This window comes from Rhinoraja longicauda, chromosome 38, assembly GCF_053455715.1.
Source record: "Rhinoraja longicauda isolate Sanriku21f chromosome 38, sRhiLon1.1, whole genome shotgun sequence".
Lineage (NCBI taxonomy): Eukaryota > Metazoa > Chordata > Chondrichthyes > Rajiformes > Arhynchobatidae > Rhinoraja > Rhinoraja longicauda.
The window spans coordinates 6,961,546-6,983,020 of NC_135990.1; the positions used below are offsets into that span (position 1 = coordinate 6,961,546).

The window sequence follows — 21,475 nt, forward strand, 5'->3', positions numbered from 1 at the left end:
CCTCCTCCTGCACCTGTTTTCTATGTTTCTATGAACTTCCATCCCAGATGTTAGCTGCGTGTGTAGAATTGTGGCCCCCACCTCACGAGCGTCAATTTACAGAGGGCACTGAACCTGCAAACCTGCAGGGCTTTGGGGTGTGTTAGAAACATGAAAACGTAGAAAAAAAGGCACGGGAGTAGGCCATTCGGCCCTTCGAGCCAGCACCGGCATTCAATATGATCATGGCTGATTATCCAGAATTAGTACCCCGTTCCTGCCTTCTCCCCATATCCATTGATTCTTGTTGGGGGGGAACCAGAGCGCCAAGACGAAACCCACGTGGTCACATGAAGAACGTGCGAACTCCACACAGACAGCACCCGAGGTCAGGATCGAAACTGGGTCTCTGGCGCTGTGAGGCAGCAGCTCGACCAGCTGCACAACTGCCGCCCATTGGTGGGAGCTTTGGAAGCAGAATTGCAATGTTCCATAATGCTTAGCGTGTGTGCGCCTGTGTGCGTGCGCCTGTGTGTGTGTGCGTGTGTGTGTGCGCCTGTGTGTGTGCGTGTGTGTGTGCGCCTGTGTGTGTGTGCGCGCCTGTGTGTGCGTATGTGTGCGCCTGTGTGTGTGTGCGTGTGTGCGCGCCTGTGTGTGTGTGTGCGCCTGTGTGTGTGTGTGTGCGCGCCTGTGTGTGTGTGTGTGTGCGCCTGTGTGTGTGTGCGTGCGCCTGTGTGTGTGTGTGTGTGTGTGTGCGCGCCTGTGTGTGTGTGCGCCTGTGTGCGTGTGTGCGCGCCTGTGTGTGTGTGTCTGCGCGCCTGTGTGTGTGTGTGTGCGCGCCTGTGTGTGTGTGTGTGTGTGCGCGCCTGTGTGTGTGTGTGCGCGCCTGTGTGTGTGTGTGTGTGTGTGCGCGCCTGTGTGTGTGTGTGTGTGTGTGCGCGCCTGTGTGTGTGTGTGTGTGTGCGCGCCTGTGTGTGTGTGTGTGTGTGTGCGCGCCTGTGTGTGTGTGTGTGCGCGCCTGTGTGTGTGTGCGCGCGCCTGTGTGTGTCTGTGTGCGCGCCTGTGTGTGTGCGCGCGCGCCTGTGTGTGTGTGTGCGCCTGTGTGTGTGTGCGCGCCTGTGTGTGTCTGTACCTCTGTTCCAGTTGAATTCCTGATCAATTGAACCCTGAGCAGAGGGAGATGGTTTGGGGTGGTGGCGAAACATGGCTCTATTATTGAATGCCAGTGTTCGGTACAACACTGGGCATTTCAGACTCACTGGCCCCCACCTAAGGATGTGTTGACTATTGTAATCATGTGCCATTTAAATCAAATCTCTCCTCTTATGAATCTCCCATGCAGGCCTCTCCATGCAGCTGCTGGTATTCCTCTGGTGTTTTCTCCTCTTTGCCTTTCTCATTGTCGTTCCCATTCTCCACGGGCAGAACCTGTTTCTCTTCAGGATACTGGAAACTATGTGGTGAGTCTTACTCCACAGAGCCCTTTTAATTTCCTGCTTCTCAAAAGGATGATGACTTAAAATATTTTATTGCTGGCTCTGGCGAAAGGAAACCTTTTGTATATATTGGCCTGTATTAGTTTAGTTTGGAGATACAGCGCGGAAACAGGCCCTCTGGCCCACCGAGTCCACGTCGACCAGCGATCCCCGCACACTAACACTGTCCTGTCTGCATAACTAGGGACAATTTATAATTTTACCAAGCTCGTTGGCCTACTAACCCGCACGTCTTTGGAGTGTGGGAGTAAACCGGAGCCCCCGGAGAAAACCCGTGCAAACTCCGTACAGACAGCACCCGTAGTCAGGATCGAACCTGGTTCTCTGGCGCTGTAAGGCTGCAACTCTACTGCTGCGCCACCGTGCTGCCCCTTGTTTATCCATTTCCCCTGCCAAGTACCATATTACGTTTGGGTAGTTTACAACTCAAAGATATGAACATTGAATTCTCCAATCCCTCCCCCGTTCCACTTAGACTCTCATCTATTTCTCCCCTTCCAGCTCCATTCCTACCTCTGGCTTCACAATTCGCATCTATCCTTTTGCCTCATCTTTGGCTACTGTCTAACCATCTGCCTTTCAAACCCCCCCCCTCCCCTCGCTTCTGTTCATCTATTACCTGGCGTGCTTTGTCCTGCCCCTCCTCGCCTCCAGCTCTCTTCTTGCTCCCCGCCCGCCCCACCTTACAAAGGTGTCGGGCGGTCACGGTGGCGCAGCGGTAGAGTTGCTGCCTTACAGCGAATGCAGCGCCGGAGACCTGGGTTCAATCCCGACTACGGGCGCCGTCTGTTTGTACGTTCTCCCCGTGACCTGCGTGGGTTTTCTCCGAGACCTTCGGTTTCCTCCCACGCTCCAAAGACGTACAGGTTTGAAGGTTAATTGGTTTGGTAAATGTAAAAATTATCCCTAGTGTGTGTAGGATAGTGTTAATGTGCGGGGATCGCTGGGCGGCGCGGACTCGGTGGGCCGAAGGGCCTGTTTCCGTGCTGTATCTCTAAACTAAACCAAAGTATGAGGAAGGGTCTGACCCAAAACATTACCTATCTATGTTCTCCAGGGATGCTATCTGAGTTACAAGCCCCTTGAGCCTATCCCAGTTGAATTTGACTTGCATTCTAAACCCTCTGTTGCCTGGTAGACCTGTGTAATGGGCAAAGTTAGCACTTTTAAACTATTTTTCTATTGACGTCAGCCCTTGTCTGATCTCAGGTGCAAAGTTCATTGGTTGAAGTACTGCCTCTAAGTTACGTACCTCTTAAGGTTGCTCCCTATTTTGTACCTGCCGCTACTGCGGAAATACAGCAGCAGACAAAGAAATTGTCAACTAGTAATAGCAACGACCGTTAATCAGATCATCTCTTTGCCCGCCCTCAAACGGAGAGACCACAGTCTTGTGTAGGAAGGAACTGCAGATGCTGGTTTACAATGAAGACAGACACAAAATGCTGGAGTAACTCAGCGGGTCAGGCAGCATCTCTGGAGAAAAGGAGTAGGTGAAGTTTCGGGTCGAGAACCTTCTTCAGAGTGTGTGATGTTCTGGCCAGCATATCGACCATAATCGGTATTACACTCGAATATGACCATTGGCACATAATGCACCAAAATAAAATTGTGTTGGATCCTACACTTGAACAGTGTTAATCCAAGGAAGGAATTGCAGATGCGGGTTTACACTGAAGATAGACACAAAATGCTGGAGTAACTCAGCGGGTCAGGCAGCATCTCTGGAGTCGAGACCCTTCTTCAGAATGTGTGATGTTGTGACCAGCTTATCCCCTATAAACACTATTACGCCCGAATATGACCATTGGCAAGTAATGCACCGAAATAAAATTGTATTGAGTTAGATGGAGATCTAGGGGCTAGTGGAATCAAGGGATATGGGGAGAAGGCAGGCACGGGTTACTGATTGGGGACGATCAGCCATGATCACAATGAATGGCGGTGCTGGCTCGAAGGGCCGAATGGCGTCCTGCTGCACCTATTTTCTGGTATTCCTCTGGTGTTTTGTCCTGTTCGGTCCTCTCCAGAGATGCTGCCTGTCCCGCTGAGTTACTCAAGCATTTTGTGTCTTATCTTCGGGGACCACGGCCTTGTCTGAATGACCTGTCCTTGTCAATTAACCCTTCCCGGGTTGACCTTCCAGGAGATGAACTCCTCAACTTTCTGCTTCAAGTGTGCCACCTCTGCTTTTCATCCTGACCTTCTGATGTCCGGCAAAGTAATGGAAAATTTAGAGCTGAACTAGACAAAGTGGACCTGTTGGGCCCAAACCTCTCCTGCATTGGTGCAGCACCCTGTCCCGTCCCCCGTCCCCTCTCTCCTCACCCCCCCCCCCCCCCCCTTCTCCCCCCCTCCTCCCCTCCCCCTTCCCTCCTTTTAAACTTTAAAATGTGAATAACTTTAAAAATATAACACTGTTTTTAATAAAAAATACTTGCATTACCACTAAAGTGACAATAGACAATAGGTGCAGGAGGAGGCCATTCGGCCCTTCGAGCCAGCACCGCCATTCAATGTGATCATGGCTGATCACTCTCAATCAGTACCCCGTTCCTGCCTTCTCCCCGTACCCTCTGACTCCACTATCCTTCAGAGCTCTATCTCACTCTCTCTTGAATGCAGGTGAGTAGGGTGGGCCTAAAATTGTCGCGCTAGCGTGTACCGTTTTGGCTGAAGTTCCGTCACAAACAAGATAACACACGAGAGTTTTAGTATATAGATTCCGTATATTTCTAGCCCCACAAACACGCCGACCAAATTACACCATGAGTCGGGTTTTGGAGTTGCATTTTACTAGAGTAAATTTGTCTTTTCATCAAACGTCACATCCTCTCGATGCATTTGTCCTGGGCCTGGTTCCTTGGATTGTAATAATGGTGTTTATCTATTTAATTAAGATGATGGTGTGCATCTGATGTTTTTAATGCTTAGCTTATTTCTTTCCTTTAAGGCCCTTCTGGCTGGCGCTGATTATGGTCCTGTTGATTCAACATGTTCTGGCTCGGTTTCTGTTTCTGCACAAGGATGGCAAAACGCTGAGTATTACGAATCGGTACGGCAGGTTCTGATTGAAGCTAACTATATCGCTGCTGTGCCAGTAAAACATATCCATTGACTTGGCCACCGCGGCCCTCTGTGGCAATGAATTCAACAGATTCACCACCCTCTGACTCTAGAAATTCCTCCTCATCTCCTTCCTAAAAGAACACCCTTTTTATTCTGAGGCTTTCCGAGACTCTTCCACCATGCTGGAACTTTATTCCTTATAGCTCAGGAGGCTAAGGGATGATCATAGAAACATAGAAACATAGAAAATAGGTGCAGGAGTAGGCCATTCGGCCCTTCGAGCCTGCACCGCCATTCAATATGATCATGGCTGATCATCCAACTCAGTATCCCGTACCTGCCTTCTCTCCATACCCCCTGATCCCTTTAGCCACAAGGGCCACATCTAACTCCCTCTTAAATATAGCCAATGAACTGGCCTCAACTACCTTCTGTGGCAGAGAATTCCACAGATTCACCACTCTCTGTGTGAAAAAAAACTTTCTCATCTCGGTCCTAAAAGACTTCCCCCTTATCCTTAAACTGTGACCCCTTGTTCTGGACTTCCCCAACATCGGGAACAATCTTCCTGCATCTAGCCTGTCCAACCCCTTAAGAATTTTGTAAGTTTCTATAAGATCCCCCCTCAGTCTTCTAAATTCCAGCGAGTACAAGCCGAGTCTATCCAGTCTTTCTTCATATGAAAGTCCTGCCATCCCAGGAATCAATCTGGTGAACCTTCTCTGTACTCCCTCTATGGCAAGAATGTCTTTCCTCAGATTAGGAGACCAAAACTGTACGCAATACTCCAGGTGCGGTCTCACCAATGCCCTGTACAACTGCAGCAGAACCTTCCTGCTCCTATACTCAAATCCCCTCGCTATGAATGCCAACATACCATTCGCTTTCTTCACTGCCTGCTGCACCTGCATGCCTACTTTCAATCTGACAGAGGAGCAGGCCCAGGACAGAAAGATAGTCCGTGCGTGGCGGGAGTGTGCAGGTGAGTCGCCCAGGCCCGATCCACCCGCCGAACAGCCGTGCCGCCGACCAGAGAGCGCCCCAGTAGGCCCCGACTCACACCTCGGGCCTCTCAGAGGACGGTGGAGAAGCCTGGCGACAAGGCCTGTGTGGGCCGAAGGAGCGATGGGAGCCTTGGCGACGGCAACGGGGGCCTCTGCGGTGGTGGAGCCTTGGTGGCAGCCGGAGATTCGGCGGCGGTGGGGTCTCGCGATCGACCCCCGCGATCAGAGTTCGGTAAGGGGAGGGGGGGAGACAATGGGGGAACGCCATGAAGAACAATGGAGGGGGACAGTGGGAGAACAAAGGGGGACCAGAGGGGGGGGGGCACTCTAGTTTTAGAATCCTCTGCCCTGGGGGCGAACGTTCGTTTGTTTGTTCGTTTGTTCCAGTGAAGGCGCTGTGCACACGACAGCTATCCAAAAGTCGCTTGTCTTTTTCTTTTTTCCCGCTTTTAATTTAATTTTAATTTCACGTTTGTGTGTTGTGACTGTTGGCAGACCGACTTCCCTCCGGGGATGAATAAAGCCCCATGGTATGGTATCAAGAACCAGAGGGCATAGTGTAGAAGCAAGGAACTGCAGATGCTGTCTTACCAAGGAAAGACGCAAAATGCTGGAGTAACTCAGCGGGTCAGGCATCATCCCTGGAGAATGTGAATAGGTTAAAAATTTGGGTCGGGGCCGTTCAGTCTGAAGAATGCTGCCAATCACCTACGTCACCTATCGATGTTCTCCAGGGATGCTGGCCGACCTGCTGAGATACTCCAGCATTTTGTCTTTGGCAGATCACACAGGTTTAAGGTGAGTGGGTCTGGGCTGCCAGAGGAGGAGGTTGAAGCAGGTACACTAAGGATATTTCAGAGACACTGGGGCAGGTACATTTATAAGTTTAGAAGGACATGGACCAAATGTGGGGAAATGGAACTAGCTTAGATTGTAAGTCTTGTTCGGCGTAGACATTAGCCTGAAGGGTCTGTTTCATGATGTGTGGCTGTGGCTCACAATTTCTCCCTCCGTAAAGCAAGGGCCAGCTGATGCCCACTGCCCCAGCAACTACACAAGGACCCTTTAGTTCGTCAGCACAGGGCGGCACGGTGGTGCTGAGGTAGAGTTGCTGCCTTACAGCGCCAGAGACCCGGGTTCAAACCTGACCACTGGTGCTGTCTGTACGGAGTTTGCACGTTCATCCGGTCACCTCCAGGTGCTCCGGTTTCCTCCCACACTCTGAAAACGTACAGGGTTGTAGGTTAATTGGCTTTGGTAGAACTGCAAATAGTCCCTCGTGCGTAGGATAGTGTAATGAGCACGGACTGCTGGTTGGCGCAGATTCGCCGGGCCGAAGGGCCTGTTTCCGTGCTGTATCACTAAACTCAGCACAGTGTACAGAAATGACCCCTGTGTGGTTGGGATTTTGGATATTCATTGAGGCCCGGTCAGCAATCAAGTTTATCATATCATATCATATATATACAGCCGGAAACAGGTCTTTTCGGCCCTCCAAGTCCGTGCCGCCCAGCGATCCCCGTACATTAACACTATCCTACACCCACTAGGGACAATTTTTACATTTACCCAGCCAATTAACCTACATACCTGTACGTCTTTGGAGTGTGGGAGGAAACCGAAGATCTCGGAGAAAACCCACGCAGGTCACGGGGAGAAAGTACAAACTCCTTACAGTGCAGCACCCGTAGTCAGGATCGAACCTGAGTCTCCGGCGCTGCATTCGCTGTAAAGCAGCAACTCTACCGCTGCGCCACCGTGCCGCCATATGACATTGACCACGGAAGTGCATTTCGAAATAAAATAAGACGTGATTGTCATTCTTTTGCAGACGAAGCCTCTACATCGTCACGTACCTGTTCTTTATGTTCAACGTCTTGATCGGGTCTATCGCTGGAGTGTGGCGGGTAGTCCTTACAGCAATCTACAACATCATTCACTTCTGTAGATTGGACCTGAGCCTTCTCAACCGAGGAGTGGAGTGCTTTGACCCGGGTAACCTTTTTTTCTTAGTTAATTTTTGTTCCATTGCGTCTCTTAGTTTAACTCTTGCATGCAACTGTAAGCATACGGCAAGTGACAGTGTTTGCATGCATAGGAAAAAAAACTGCAGATGCTGGTTAAAATCGAGGGTAGACGCAAAAAAGCTGGAGTAACTCAGCGGGTCAGGCAGCATCTCTGGAGAGAAGGAATGGGTGACGTTTCGGGCCGAGACCCTTCTTCAGACTGATTCACAAAAAGCTGGAGTAACTCAACGGGTCAGGCAGCATCTCTGGAGAGAAGGAATGGGTGACGTTTCGGGTCGAGACCCTTCTTCAAACTGAAGGAGGGTCTCGACCCGAAATGTCACCCATTCCTTCTCTCCTGAGATGCTGCCTGACCCGCTGAGTTACTCCAGCTTTTTGTGTTTGCATGCAACTGAGTTCCACTGAATTTTTGATTTTATATAAATCTGCAACAATCAAGTTTTTGGTCAAAATGTTCTTGCTAGACTTCTGATTCGACACCGTTTTTTTCCCGCAATTCGACACCCAAATGCAGGCTCGATGTATCAGCTGATCAGAGCAGCCGGAAATTTAGGATAGACACAAAAAGCCGGAGTAACTCAGTGGGTCAAGCAGCATCTCTGGAGAAAAGGAATAGGCGATGTTTCGGGCCAAGACCCTGCTGACAGTGTGTAATAATGTTGTTTCTCTAAATTGTTCTCAAATTGGGATTCTCAAAGAGACAAAAAAGGTGCTGGAAATAGTCACTTAAGTGGAAACATTCATCTCGATTCCTGTCTTATGGATACTGCCTGAATTGCTGAGAATTTTTGGCTCCTATTTTTCCTTGTGCGTTTGTTCTGCGTAGAATTTTTTTTTTTTGCTCAAAATTTCCTGAGGCAATGGCAGGAAAAGTCTTGCAATGAGTAGCAGGGGGGTGGGAAGGGAGGTGGAGAATACAGACCCTGCCACTTGCTTGCCTCCACCTCTGTGATGGGGGATGTGCCTCGTATCGGTGCCTGTGCATAGTTCCGCCAACTAACTGGCCATTGTAAACTGACTGGTCTCCAAATTTGAGGAAGGATTTGAGGAAGGATATTCTTGCTATGGAGGGCATGCAGCGTAGGTTCACTAGGTTAATTCCCGGAATGGCGGGACTGTCGTATGTTGAAAGGCTGGAGCGATTGGGCTTGTATACACTGGAATTTAGAAGGATGAGGGGGGATCTTATTGAAACATATAAGATAATTAGGGGATTGGACACATTAGAGGCAGGAAACATGTTCCCAATGTTGGGGGAGTCCAGAACAAGGGGCCACAGTTTAAGAATAAGGGGTAGGCCATTTAGAACGGAGATGAGGAAGAACTTTTTCAGTCAGAGAGTGGTGAAGGTGTGGAATTCTCTGCCTCAGAAGGCAGTGGAGGCCAGTTCGTTGGATGCTTTCAAGAGAGAGCTGGATAGAGCTCTTAAGGATAGCGGAGTGAGGGGGTATGGGGAGAAGGCAGGAACGGGGTACTGATTGAGAGTGATCAGCCATGATCGCATTGAATGGCGGTGCTGGCTCGAAGGGCTGAATGGCCTACTCCTGCACCTATTGTCTATTGTCTATTGACTATGTTGTGTCTCTGGCAGCTTATCGATGTTATGTTGGCTTCCTGCTGGTGGAAGTCAGCCATTCACACCCGGTGATGAAAGCTTTCTGCTTCCTCCTCCTTCGCTCCCAGGACTTGGGGTTGAGTGGAGGCGACAGATGCAAGAATGAGGAAGAAGGTGAGCTACTAAAGTCATAGGTCCATGGAGCCAGGCAACGGGCTCTTAGAGAGTCACAGAGTGATACAGTGTGGAAACGGGCCCTTCGGCCCAACTCGCCCACACCGGCCAACAATGTCCCAGCTACCCTAGTCCCACTTGCCTGCGCTTGGTCCATATCCCTCCAAACCTGTCCTATCCATGTACCTGTCCAACTGTTTCTTAAACGATGGGATAGACCCAGCTTCAAACCTTGAGGAAGGATATTCTTGCTTATCACATATATATATATATTTACAGCCAGAAACAGGCCTTTTCGGCCCTCCAAGTCCGTGCCGCCCAGCGATCCCCGTACATTAACACTATCCTACACCCACTAGGGACAATTTTTACATTTACCCAGCCAATTAACCTACATACCTGTACGTCTTTGTGAATTTGTGGAATTCTCTGCCACAGAGGGCAGTGGAGGCCAATTCACTGGATGAATTTAAAAGAGAGTTAGATGGAGCTCTGGGGGCTAGTGGAATCAAGGGATATGGGGAGAAGGCAGGCACGGGTTACTGATTGTGGATGATCACAATGAATGGCGGTGCTGGCTCGAAGGGCCAAATGGCCTCCTCCTGCACTTATTCTCTATGATTCTATGTATTTTGGAATTTAGAAGGATGAGAGGAGATCTTATCGAAACGTATAAGATTATTAAGGGGATGGACACGTTAGAGGCAGGAAACATGTTCCCAATGTTGGGGGAGTCCAGAACAAGGGGCCACAGTTTAAGAATAAGGGGTAGGCCATTTAGAACTGAGATGAGGAAAAACTTTTTCAGTCAGAGAGTTGTGAATCTGTGGAATTCTCTGCCTCAGAAGGCAGTGGAGGCCAATTCTCTGAATGCATTCAAGAGAGAGCTAGATAGAGCTCTTAAGGATAGCGGAGTCAGGGGGTATGGGGAGAAGGCAGGAACGGGGTACTGATTGAGAATGATCAGCCATGCTCATATTGAATGGCGGTGCTGGCTCGAAGGGCCGAATGGCCTCCTGCACCTGTTCTCTATGATTCTTTGTAGTGTGACGTGATGGCTTTTATTCTGCTATTTGCAGGGATCCAGCTGATGTCCAATCTGGCGTCTGCCAAGACAGCAAGGTCCAAGCGTGTGCGGGCAAGGTGGCACTTGGCGTTCACCCTCCTGCGCAACCCAATATTGGTCGGTTCCAGGAGGCCAGAAGTCGTCTCCCCCACAGATCTCGTCTCAAACGGAGAATTGATCTCTTCCTCCCAACACCCCGACGATCATCTCCCTAAATCTGAACGTTGCGAAAAGGCGTAGGACCCTACGTTGATTCGGTTCCCTTTCGATTCCGATAAGTTGGTCAAAAACCTACAGCAATGGTAACAATCCTGTGCCCACTACCTTCCTGTGGACAAGTACACAGGTCCCATTTCCCCTGTCAATGGTTGATTGCAGTTGCAGGGTCTGGCCACTAGGTAGCTCAGCGGGCTGAGTTCTTGAACTCTCAAATCTGCCTGCTAGTTCACTAGTTGAAGGATATTTTCTTGAACAAGCCAACGTCAACATATGCTAGTCGTTGCATGTTTCCAGTCTGCCTTTCCACCTTGAAATCAGAAAGTGCTGGAAATACTCAGCAGGTCAGGTCACATCTGTGAGAAGAAACACTACCTGCGTTGGTAATATTCCAGCATCTATAAGCTTCCAACATCTGCAGATACATTGATTCATTCACAAAATGCTGGAGTAACTCAGCAGGTCAGGCAGCATCTCGGGAGAGAAGGAATGGGTGACGTTTCGGGTCGGGAAGTGTCTTGGGTCGGGAAGGGTCTCGACCCGAAACGTCACCCATTCCTTCTCTCCCGAGATGCTGCCTGACCTGCTGAGTTACTCCAGCATTTTGTGAATAAATCGATTTGTACCAGCATCTGCAGTTATTTTCTTATACTGCAGATTCATTGAGTTGTTTTCTGCTGCTGTTAAGTGCCACCTATTACTGCAGTGGGCTAGTTTGAAGATGCTTAAACAAGATTTTGATAACCACTACCAAGAAACGCAGCAAATTGTCCCAGTGTTACCCATTATAAAGGAGATAGTTATTTTAAAAATATGGTACGCCTACATACTTTGAATCTGATAATGCACAAAAATTGTACTTTTAAAATACCAATCATTATGGAAAACGTTGTGCCAATTTCTCACTGTTCATAGTCTGTAATTTCAAAGAATAAATGTTATTAATCTACACAAGGGTTGGACCAATAAAATCGTGAAGTCTTCCAGCATTTTTTTCATGGGAACTGATGTGCTCAAATTATCTACATGTGCTTCTTGTCTAAGGTGACTTTTAATTATTTGGAAAGTATTCTTTCTTTTTTTGGTGGGAGTTCTATGTTTTAAATACTTACTACTGCACTATGGGCAATAGAACCCATCATCGTGAGAATGTAGGAATGATCCTAGCTAAATCTCCGATGCTGCAATTATAATCTAGATATTAATAAATATGGAAGGGTTAAAACATTGCACTTATTTCCTGTGGTCTTGAGGAAGGACTTTCTTGCTATTGAGGGCGTGCAGCGTAGGTTTACTAGGTTAATTCCCGGAATGGCAGGACTGTCGTATGTTGAAAGACTGGAGCGACTAGGCTTGTATACACTGGAATTTAGAAGGATGAGAGGGGATCTTATCGAAACGTATAAGATTATTAAGGGGTTGGACACGTTGGAGGCAGGAAACATGTTCCCAATGCTGGGGGAGTCCAGAACCAGGGGCCACAGTTTAAGAATAAGGGGTAGGCCATTTAGAACAGAGATGAGGAAAAACTTTTTCAGTCAGAGAGTTGTCTTTTTCAGTCAGAGAGTCAGAGACTTTTTCAGTCAGAGACTTATCGGAATCAAAAGGGAATTCCTGTGGAATTCTCTGCCTCAGAAGGCAGTGGAGGCCAATTCTCTGAATGCATTCAAGAGAGAGCTAGATAGAGCTCTTAAGGATAGCGGAGTCAGGGGGTATGGGGAGAAGGCAGGAACGGGGTACTGATTGAGAATGATCAGCCATGATCACATTGAATGGCGGTGCTGGCTCGAAGGGCCAAATGGCCTCCTCCTGCACCTGTTGTCTATTGTCTTGTCCGCAGTTTGTGTTCAGTTCAGAAATCAATGTGGAAACAACAGGCCCGTCTGCAGCACGATCCAAGTGCTCGACACTCTCTGTGTAGTAAAAAAAAACTTGTCCCGTTCATCCCCTTTAAACCTTTTCCCTCTCACGTTAGAGGCCCACCAGTCTTCGAATTGTATGTGTGTAGGAAGGAACTACAGATGCTGGTTTAAACGGAGGATAGACACAAAAAGCTGGAGTAGGTCAGCGTTCTTTGCCTCTCGCCTTTTGAAAAGCTATGCCCTTTGGTCTTTGACATTTCCACGGGGAGTGTCTGCCAGTCCACACTATCTATGCCTCAGTCTGAAGAAGGGTCTCGACCCGAAACGTCGCCCATTCCTTCTCTCCTGAGATGCTGCCTGACCTGCTGAGTTACTCCAGCGTTTTGTGAATAAAAACCTTCGATTTGTACCAGCATCTGCAGTTATCTTCTTATACTATGCCTCTCGTGATATTGTATCCATCAGGTCTCTCCACGTCCCCCACCACCCCCTCAGCCTTTGGGTTTCTGGAGAAAACCCATTCAAATTTGCCCAAACTTTCCTTATATAACCCAGGATGGGGGTCAGACTGTGCCCAAAATGAGCACAGGACGGGATCAGAGACACACTTGTCCTGAACTGTGTAGCAACGGACTGCAGATGCTGGTTTAAACCGAAGACTGGCACGAAATGCTGGAGTAACTCAGCGGGACAGGCATCTCTGGATACATATAAAATTCTTAAGGGGTTGGAGAGGCTAGATGCGGGAAGATTGTTCCCGATGTTAGGGGAAGTCCAGAACCAGGGGTCACAGCTTAAGGATAAGGGGGAAGTCTTTTAGGACCGAGATGAGAAAACATTTCTTCACACAGAGAGTGGTGAATCTGTGGAATTCTCTGCCACAGAAGGTAGTCGAGGCCAGTTCATTGGCTATATTTAAGAGGGAGTTAGATGGGGCCCTTTTTGCTAAAGGGATCAGGGGATATGGAGAGAAGGCAGGTACGGGATACTGAGCTGGATGATCAGCCATGATCATATTGAATGGCGGTGCTGGCTCGAATGGCCTACTCCTACGCCTATTTATAAGAAAATAACTGCAGATGCTGGTACAAATCGATTTATTCACAAAATGCTGGAGTAACTCAGCAGGTCAGGCAGCATCTCGGGAGAGAAGGAATGGGTGACGTTTCGGGTCGAGACCCTTCTTCAGACTGATATCGGGGGTGGGACAAAGGAAGGATATAGGAGGGGACAGGAAGATAGAGGGAGATCTGGGAAGGAGGAGGGGAAGAGAGGGACAGAGGAGCTATCTGAAGTTGATATCCTACGCCTATTTTCTATGTTTCTATGATGCAAGGGTCTGGACCAGAAATGTCACCCATTCCCTCTCTCCAGAGATGCTGCCTGACCTGCTGAGTTACTCCAGCATTTTGTGAATAAATACCTTCGATTTGTACCAGCATCTGCAGTTATTTTCTTCTACTGCTTGTTCCTTCTCTCCAGTTACTCTCTCGCTGAGTTACTCCAGCATTTTGTGTCTGCCTTGTGGCCCAAACTGGCCCCCTGCTTAAACGCTGCAGCACCTGGGGTGTGTGTGTGTGAGGATGTGTGTTTTTATCAGTGGCAGCCTCTCTCCACTCCATCCACCCTCCTCTTCTCGTTCTACCCCCAGCCTCTCCTCCACAACCCGTCCCTCCAGCGACGCCTTCTTTCTGAATAATGGAATTCTGATTGATCTGACCTGCTGCATTTTTTAAAACCCTCGCCGAGAGAAGTCTCAAAAAGCCATTTATATGGAAATGGCACGCGTTTCTTGTCACGGCGGCTCTGTCACTTAAGGCAATAGTCCTGAAATTGGGGTGGAGTATTGAATGAAGAATTTCTAAATGCATTCAGTGCAAGTGTAAGGATCAAGGGCCTCGCTGTCAACTGGTGACATAGATTCCCCTTGCAGCCGTTAAGTCAATAGACAATAGGTGCAGGAGGAGGCCCTTCGAGCCAGCACCGACATTCAATGTGATCATGGCTGATCATTCTCAATCAGTACCCCGTTCCTGCCTTCTCCCCCATACCCCCTGACTCCGCTATCCTTAAGAGCTCTATCTAGCTCTCTCTTGAATGTATTCAGAGAATTGGCCTCCACTGCCCTCTGAGGCAGAGAATTCCACAGATTCACAACTCTGACTGAAAAAGGTTTTTCCTCATCTCTGTTCTAAATGGCCTACCCCTTATTCTTAAGCTGTGGCCCCTGGTTCTGGACTCCCCCAACATTGGGAACATGTTTCCTGCCTCTAACGTGTCCAACCCCTTAATAATCTTATACGTTTCGATAAGATCTCCTCTCATCCTTCTAAATTCCTGTGTATACAAGCCTCGTCGCTCCAGTCTTTCAACATATAATAGTCCCGCCAGCTTTCACACCTCGTTACAATCAGTCTGGAGAAGCGTTGGTGTCAGACGTGAATTAAATCAAGCCCAGGAGCATGTTAGAAGCTTACAGTCTCTGAACATACACCTCCACTTGTTGTCGGAAATACCGAAGCCCTATCTGCACAAGTCCCCAATTTGTGATGTGTTAAGAAAGGAACTGCAGATGCTGGTTTAAACCGATATAGACACAAAATGTTCGAGAGACTCAGCGGGTCAGGCAGCGTCTCTGGAGAGAAGGAATGGAGTCGAGACGCTTCTTCAGAATGTGTGATGTTCTGACCAACATATCCCCTATGTAGTATAAGAAAATAACTGCAGATGCTGGTACAAATCGAAGGTATCTATTCACAAAATGCTGGAGTAACTCAGCGGGTCAGGCAGCATCTCAGGAGAGAAGGAATGGGTGACGTTTCTGAGATGCTGCCTGACCTGCTGAGTTACTCCAGCATTTTGGGAACATATCCCCCATAATCAGTATTACGCCCGAATATGCCCATTGGCACGTAATGCACCGAAATAAAATAAAATTGTATTGAGTTAGATAGAACTCTAGGGGCCAGTGGAATCAAGGGGTATGGGGAGAAGGCAGGCATAGGTTACTGATTGAGAATGATCAGCCATGATCACGGTGAATGGCGGTGCTGGCTCGAAGGGCCGAATGGCCTCCTCCTGCACCTATTTTCTATGTATTGGATCCTACACTTGAACAGTGTTAACCCAACCTCGCCTTAGCTTTAGACACAGAGAGCTGGAATAACTCAGCGGGTCAGACAGCATCTCTGGAGAAAAGCTATTCATTTCCCCCAGAGATGCTGTCTGACCCACTGAGTTACTCCAGCTTTTTGTGTCTATCTTTGGTTTAAATCATCGACTGCAGTTCCTTCCTACACATTCGGTTTAGTTTTAGTTTGTAGGGGGGGGGGGGAACCTGCAGATGCTGGTTAAAATCGACGGTAGACACAAAATGCTGGAGTAACTCAGCGGGTCAGGCAGCATCTGTGGAGAGAAGGAATGGGTGACGTTTCTTCAGTCTGATGAAGGATCTCGATCCGAAACGTCACCCATTCCTTCTCTCCCGAGATGCTGCCTGTCCCGCTGAGTTACTCCAGCATTTTGTGTCTACCTTTTTGGTTTAGAGATACAGCACGCAATCAACCCCTTCGGCCCATCGAGTCTGTGCCGACCAGCGATCCCAGCACATTAACACTATCCGACGCAAAACTATTTACACTTACACCAAGCCAATCACCTACAAACCTGTAGGTCTTTGGGAGTGTGGGAGGAAAACCGAAGACCTCGGAGAGAACCCACACGGTCACGGGGAGAACGTACAAACTCCGTACAGGCAGCAACTCTACCGCTGCGCCAATGTCTTACAACCGGCTGTGGTTTGTAGGGTCCCGACCCTTGCAGTCACCTATTCACGTTCTCCAGAGATGCTGTCTGACCTGCTGAGTTACCCCAGCTCTTTGTGTCTTGTTTTGAACGATAAACAAGCCTGATCTTAAAGAACAGAGCGCTGGAGGAACTCGACGCGACAGACAGCATCGGCTTGTACTCGCTGGAATTTAGAAGATTGAGGGGGGATCTTATAGAAACTTACAAAATTCTTAAGGGGTTGGACAGGCTAGATGCAGGAAGACTGTTCCCGATGTTGGGGAAGTCCAGAACAAGGGGTCACAGTTTAAGGATAAGGGGGAAGTCGAGATGAGAACGTTTTTTCTTCACACAGAGAGTGGTGAATCTGTGGAATTCTCTGCCACAGAAGGTAGTTGAGGCCAGTTCATTGGCTATATTTAAGAGGGAGTTAGATGTGGCCCTTGTGGCTAAAGGGATCAGGGGGTATGGAGAGAAGGCAGGTACGGGATACTGAGTTGGATGATCAGCCATGATCATATTGAATGGCGGTACGTACAGGCTCGAAGGGCCGAATGGCCTACTCCTGCACCTATTTTCTATGTTTCTATCTGTGGAGGGGAATAATTGGCAGGCACCATTTGGCTCGGAGTCGGGACCCTTCTTCAGACTGACCCGCGTGGGTAGCTTACAACCCAGTGGTATAAACCTTGATTTCTCTAACTTCAATTAACCCTTCCATTCCCTCTCTCTCTCCATCCCTCCCCCACCCAAGTCTGTACCAGCTTCAAAGACCTCCTGTTTAGTCTCATTGTCTGTATTCGTTCTCGCCTCGCCCACAGCCCGTTTCCTTTATCATCGTTATATATATATTTGTATATCTTTCATTCGTTTGGTCTTCATCACCGTCTGTATCTCTCGTTTCCCACCCCCCTGACTCTCAGTCTGAAGAAAAGGTCTCGACCCGAAACGTCAGCCATTCCTTCTCTCCAGAGATGCTGCCTGTCCCGCTGAGTTACGCCAGCTTTTTGTGTCCATCTTCAGTGTAAGTCAGCGTTTGCAGTTCCATCCTACACCGCCGAGTTCCTCCATCGTTGTTCGTTGTTCGCTCGAGGTTACACCATCTACAGACCCGTATTCGCCCTGCAATAAATAGACTTCTGATGGAAGAATTAATTGCTGAAAGATCGCTGTCATTAAAAAAAAAATGCATTCCAAACATTGGTATTTTTGTTCCGACACTCGAATATTCCTTTTGGTTTGACAGAAGAAACTGCTGATGCTAGAATCTTCAGCAAAACAAAACACAAAGTACTGGAGTAACTCAGCGGGTCAGGCAGCATCTGTGGAGAACATGGATAGGTGACGTTTCGGGTCGGAAACACTCAGTCTGAAGAAGGGTCTCGACCCGAAACGTCACCCATTCCTTCTCTCCCGAGATGCTGCCTGACCCGCTGAGTTACTCCAGCATTTTGTGAATAAATACTATTTTTGATAATGATTTGCGTTGGATTTAATCTGCTAATTCCCCAGTTGAGTTGTTTGGTTTAGTTTAGAGATACAGCGCGGAAACAGGCCCTTCGGCCCACCGAGTCCGCACCGACCTCTCCAGAACAAGGGGCCACAGTTTGAGAATAAGGGGTAGGCCATTTAGAACGGAGATGAGGAAGAACTTTTTCAGTCAGAGGGTGGTGAAGGTGTGGAATTCTCTGCCTCAGAAGGCAGTGGAGGCCAGTTCGTTGGATGCTTTCAAGAGAGAGCTGGATAGAGCTCTTGAGGATAGCGGAGTGAGGGGGTATGGGGAGAAGGCAGGAACGGGGTACTGATTGAGTGATCAGCCATGATCGCATTGAATGGCGGTGCTGGCTCGAAGGGCTGAATGGCCTACTCCTGCACCTATTGTCTATTGTCTATTGTCTATTGTCTAATACTATCCCACACACACACACACTAGGGACAATTTACATTTAGACCAAGCCGGTTAACCTACAAACCTGCACGCCTTTGGAGTGTGGGAGGAAACCGATGATCTCGGAGAAAACCCACGCGGTCTGGGGGAGAACGTACAAACTCCGTACAGACAGCGCCCGTAGTCGGGATCGAACCCGGGTCTCCCAGGTTCTGCAAGGCTATATTGGATCGAAGGTATTTATTCACAAAATGCTGGAGTAACTCAGCAGGTCAGGCAGCATCTCGGGAGAGAAGGAATGGGTGACGTTTCGGGTCGAGACCCTTCTTCAGACTGTATATACCCTTCTAAGGCTTATATTGGTGCTGTTAAAGGCGCACGTACAGTAAGGCGGTGGAGACACAATAAACTGCAGATGCTGGAATCTGGAGCAGTGCGCGATGTGCTGGAGGAACACAGCGGGTCAGACAGCATCTGGGGAGGGGATGGACAGGCGATGTTTCGTGTGGGGACGCTTCTACAGACTATCCCGGGCCATCCATTCAATGGAGAGTGCGAGATAGAACTGTCAATAGAAACATAGAAGCATAGAAACATAGAAAATAGGTGCAGGAGTAGGCCATTCGGCCCTTTAAGCCAGCACCGCCATTCAATATGATCATGGCTGATCATCCAAAACCAGTACCCCGTTCCTGCTTTCTCCCCATACCCCTTGATTCCGTTAGCCCCAAGAGCTGTATCTAGAAAACATCCAGTGAATTGGCCTCCACTGCCTTCTGTGGCAGAGAATTCCACAGATTCACAGCTCTCTGGGTGGAAAAAGTTCTTCCTCATCTCGGTCATAAAAGAGCTAGATAGAGCTCTTAAGGATAGCGGAGTCAGGGGGTATGGGGAGAAGGCAGGAACGGGGTACTGATTGAGAATGATCAGCCATGATCACATTGAATGGCGGTGCTGGCTCGAAGGGCCGAATGGCCTCCTCCTGCACCTATTGTCTATTGTCTAAATGGCCTACCTCTTTTTCTTAAACTGTGACCCCTGGTTCTGGACTCCCCCCAAACATAGGGAACATTTTTCCTACATCTAGCCTGTCCAATCCCTTAAGATTTTATAAGTTTCTATAAGATCCTTTGTGCTTAATTCGGTTAAATGCGATCTCCGTGATGGGAAACGTTGGTGTCGAACGCAAGACTAGAAGCCGTGAGGCCAGGCGAGGCTCACCGGGACTGAAGCCGATTAGAACTAAAAACATAGCACAAAAAGTAAGGAAATTTGTGTTTGGTAGATTATTTCTTTGTTGTAACAATGCTTCTTGGCAATAAATCTTATACCGTTGGAAAGCCTGTTTATTTCCCTTTTAAATGGTGCCACATTTGTGAGGAACATGCATTTATGGGATGAGCAGCAGAGCTGAGTATATGGGTTGCGCCCATGAAAAATCTGCCAAATCTTCTCTGCCAATGCCAAACAGCTTATTCTGCTGTTGTTATTGACTCTTGTTTTGAGCTTCTGGTACCCCCAGGTGCTGACAATCAGGTGCCTGATTGGCACTGTAAGCGCTGTAAGACAGCAACTCTACCCTGTCAGCACTTAGGAACCGTAGGCTGTCTTCTACAGATTTGCAGTCAAGGTTTGCAGGACGATATGGCCGACGGCTCTCTGCCCAGCCAGGCTGTTATGGCTGTGTATGGTTCTTCCACACGCTACTGAGGCTCCTGTTTATTAAATGAATAAATTGTTAAATTGCCAATATGTCTTGTTTCTTCAGACTTCAATCATCCAATCCACCAAACAACACCGAACAAGAGTCAATGGCAGAATAAGCTGTTTGGCATTGCAGAGAAGATTTGGCAGATTTTTCAAGGGCGCAACCCACATACTCAGCTGTGCTGCTCATCCCACAAATGCATGTTCCTTACAAATGTGGCACCATTTAAAAGGGAAATAAACAGGCTTTCCAACGGTATAAGATTTATTGCCAAGAAGCATTGTTACAACAAAGAAATAATCTACCAAACACAAATTCCCTTACTTTTTGTGCTATGTTTACGTTGAAATGGCAGGAGTGGTGGGGGGAGGCAACGAGCACAGTGTGGAAGCAGTTCTACATAGTTCTCAAAATAAGGCACAGAAGTGCCGGAGTAACTCAGCGGGTCGGGCAGCATCTCTGGAGACGGCAGTGAGGAATTTATAGTTCCCGGTCGACACAAGGAACTGCAGATGCTGGCTCACAAAATAAAGTCACAAAGTGCCGGAGTAACTCGGCGGGTACTGCAGCGTCTCTGGAGAACATGGAGAGGTGACTTTCCGGGTAAGGACACTTTTTCAGACTTATTGTGGTAGGAGAAAGGGTCGCTGGAAAAGAGAGGGGTGGAGAGACGACTGGCGAGTGATGGGTGGATACAGGTGAGACGGGGGGGGGGGGAGGACTGGAGAGTGATGGGTGGATACAGGTGAGACGGGGGGGACTGGCGAGTAATGGGTGGATACAGGTGAGACTGGGTGGGAGTGATGGGTGGATACAGGTGAGACTGGGGGGGTGATGGGTGGATACAGGTGAGACTGGGGGGGAGGACTGGCGAGTGATGGGTGGATACAGGTGAGACTGGGGGAATGACTGGCGAGTGATGGGTGGATACAGGTGAGACTGGGGGCGGGGGAAGGACTGGCGAGTGATGGGTGGATACAGGTGAGACTGGGGCGGTGGTTGGTTGGCAGATGAGTGGACAAAGTCTAGAGGTGGAAAATGGACAAATGGCTGCGAGATGCGGAGAGAAGGGGTGTGATATGTGAAGCCAGAGGAGGGGATATAGGTGGAAGGAGCCGGGGTGGGGGGGGGGGGAGTGGGGCGGGATGGCGGGAGAGATGAGCTACAGAGAAGAGAGGGAGGAGGGAGGGGAAATGTTGGTCTCTTACCTACATTGGGACAATTCAATATAGAGTCACAGAGTGATACAATGTGGAAACAGGCCCTTCGGCCCAACTTGCCCACACTGGCCAACATATCCCAGCTACACTAGTCCCACCTGCCCGCGTTTGGCCCAAATCCCTCCAAACCTGTCCTATCCATGTACCTGTCTAACTGTTTCTTCAACGTTGGGATAGTCCCAGCCTCAACTATCTCATCTGGCAGCTCGTTCCATACACCCACCACCCTTTGGTGTGAAAAAGTTACCTCTCGGATTCCTATTAAATCGTTTCCCCTTCACCTTGAACCTATGTCCTCTGGTCCACGATTAGCCCATGTTTAATGCCGCTCTGTCTCGACGCGGTCAGCGACAGACGCGAGATTGTTTTCTCAAAAGGAAGATTTCCAAACTCAAGTCCCAAATGGGATTTTGATATGTTTCGCT

General features: G+C 48.8%; 1 protein-coding gene across 2 annotated transcripts in view; it reads left to right on the top strand.

Moving 5' to 3' along the window:
- The window catches only part of stra6 (signaling receptor and transporter of retinol STRA6), a 50,542-nt gene extending 38,814 nt beyond the window's left edge, over positions 1-11,728 (top strand). For both annotated transcript variants that reach the window (XM_078429941.1, XM_078429940.1), the window contains 5 exons: positions 1,322-1,439; positions 4,429-4,530; positions 7,380-7,543; positions 9,167-9,304; positions 10,384-11,728. In XM_078429941.1, coding sequence (XP_078286067.1) covers positions 1,322-1,439; positions 4,429-4,530; positions 7,380-7,543; positions 9,167-9,304; positions 10,384-10,610 — 749 coding nt within the window. In that variant the 3' untranslated portion in view covers positions 10,611-11,728. The remainder of the gene's footprint in view (positions 1-1,321; positions 1,440-4,428; positions 4,531-7,379; positions 7,544-9,166; positions 9,305-10,383) is intronic.
- Positions 11,729-21,475: the final 9,747 nt, after the last annotated feature.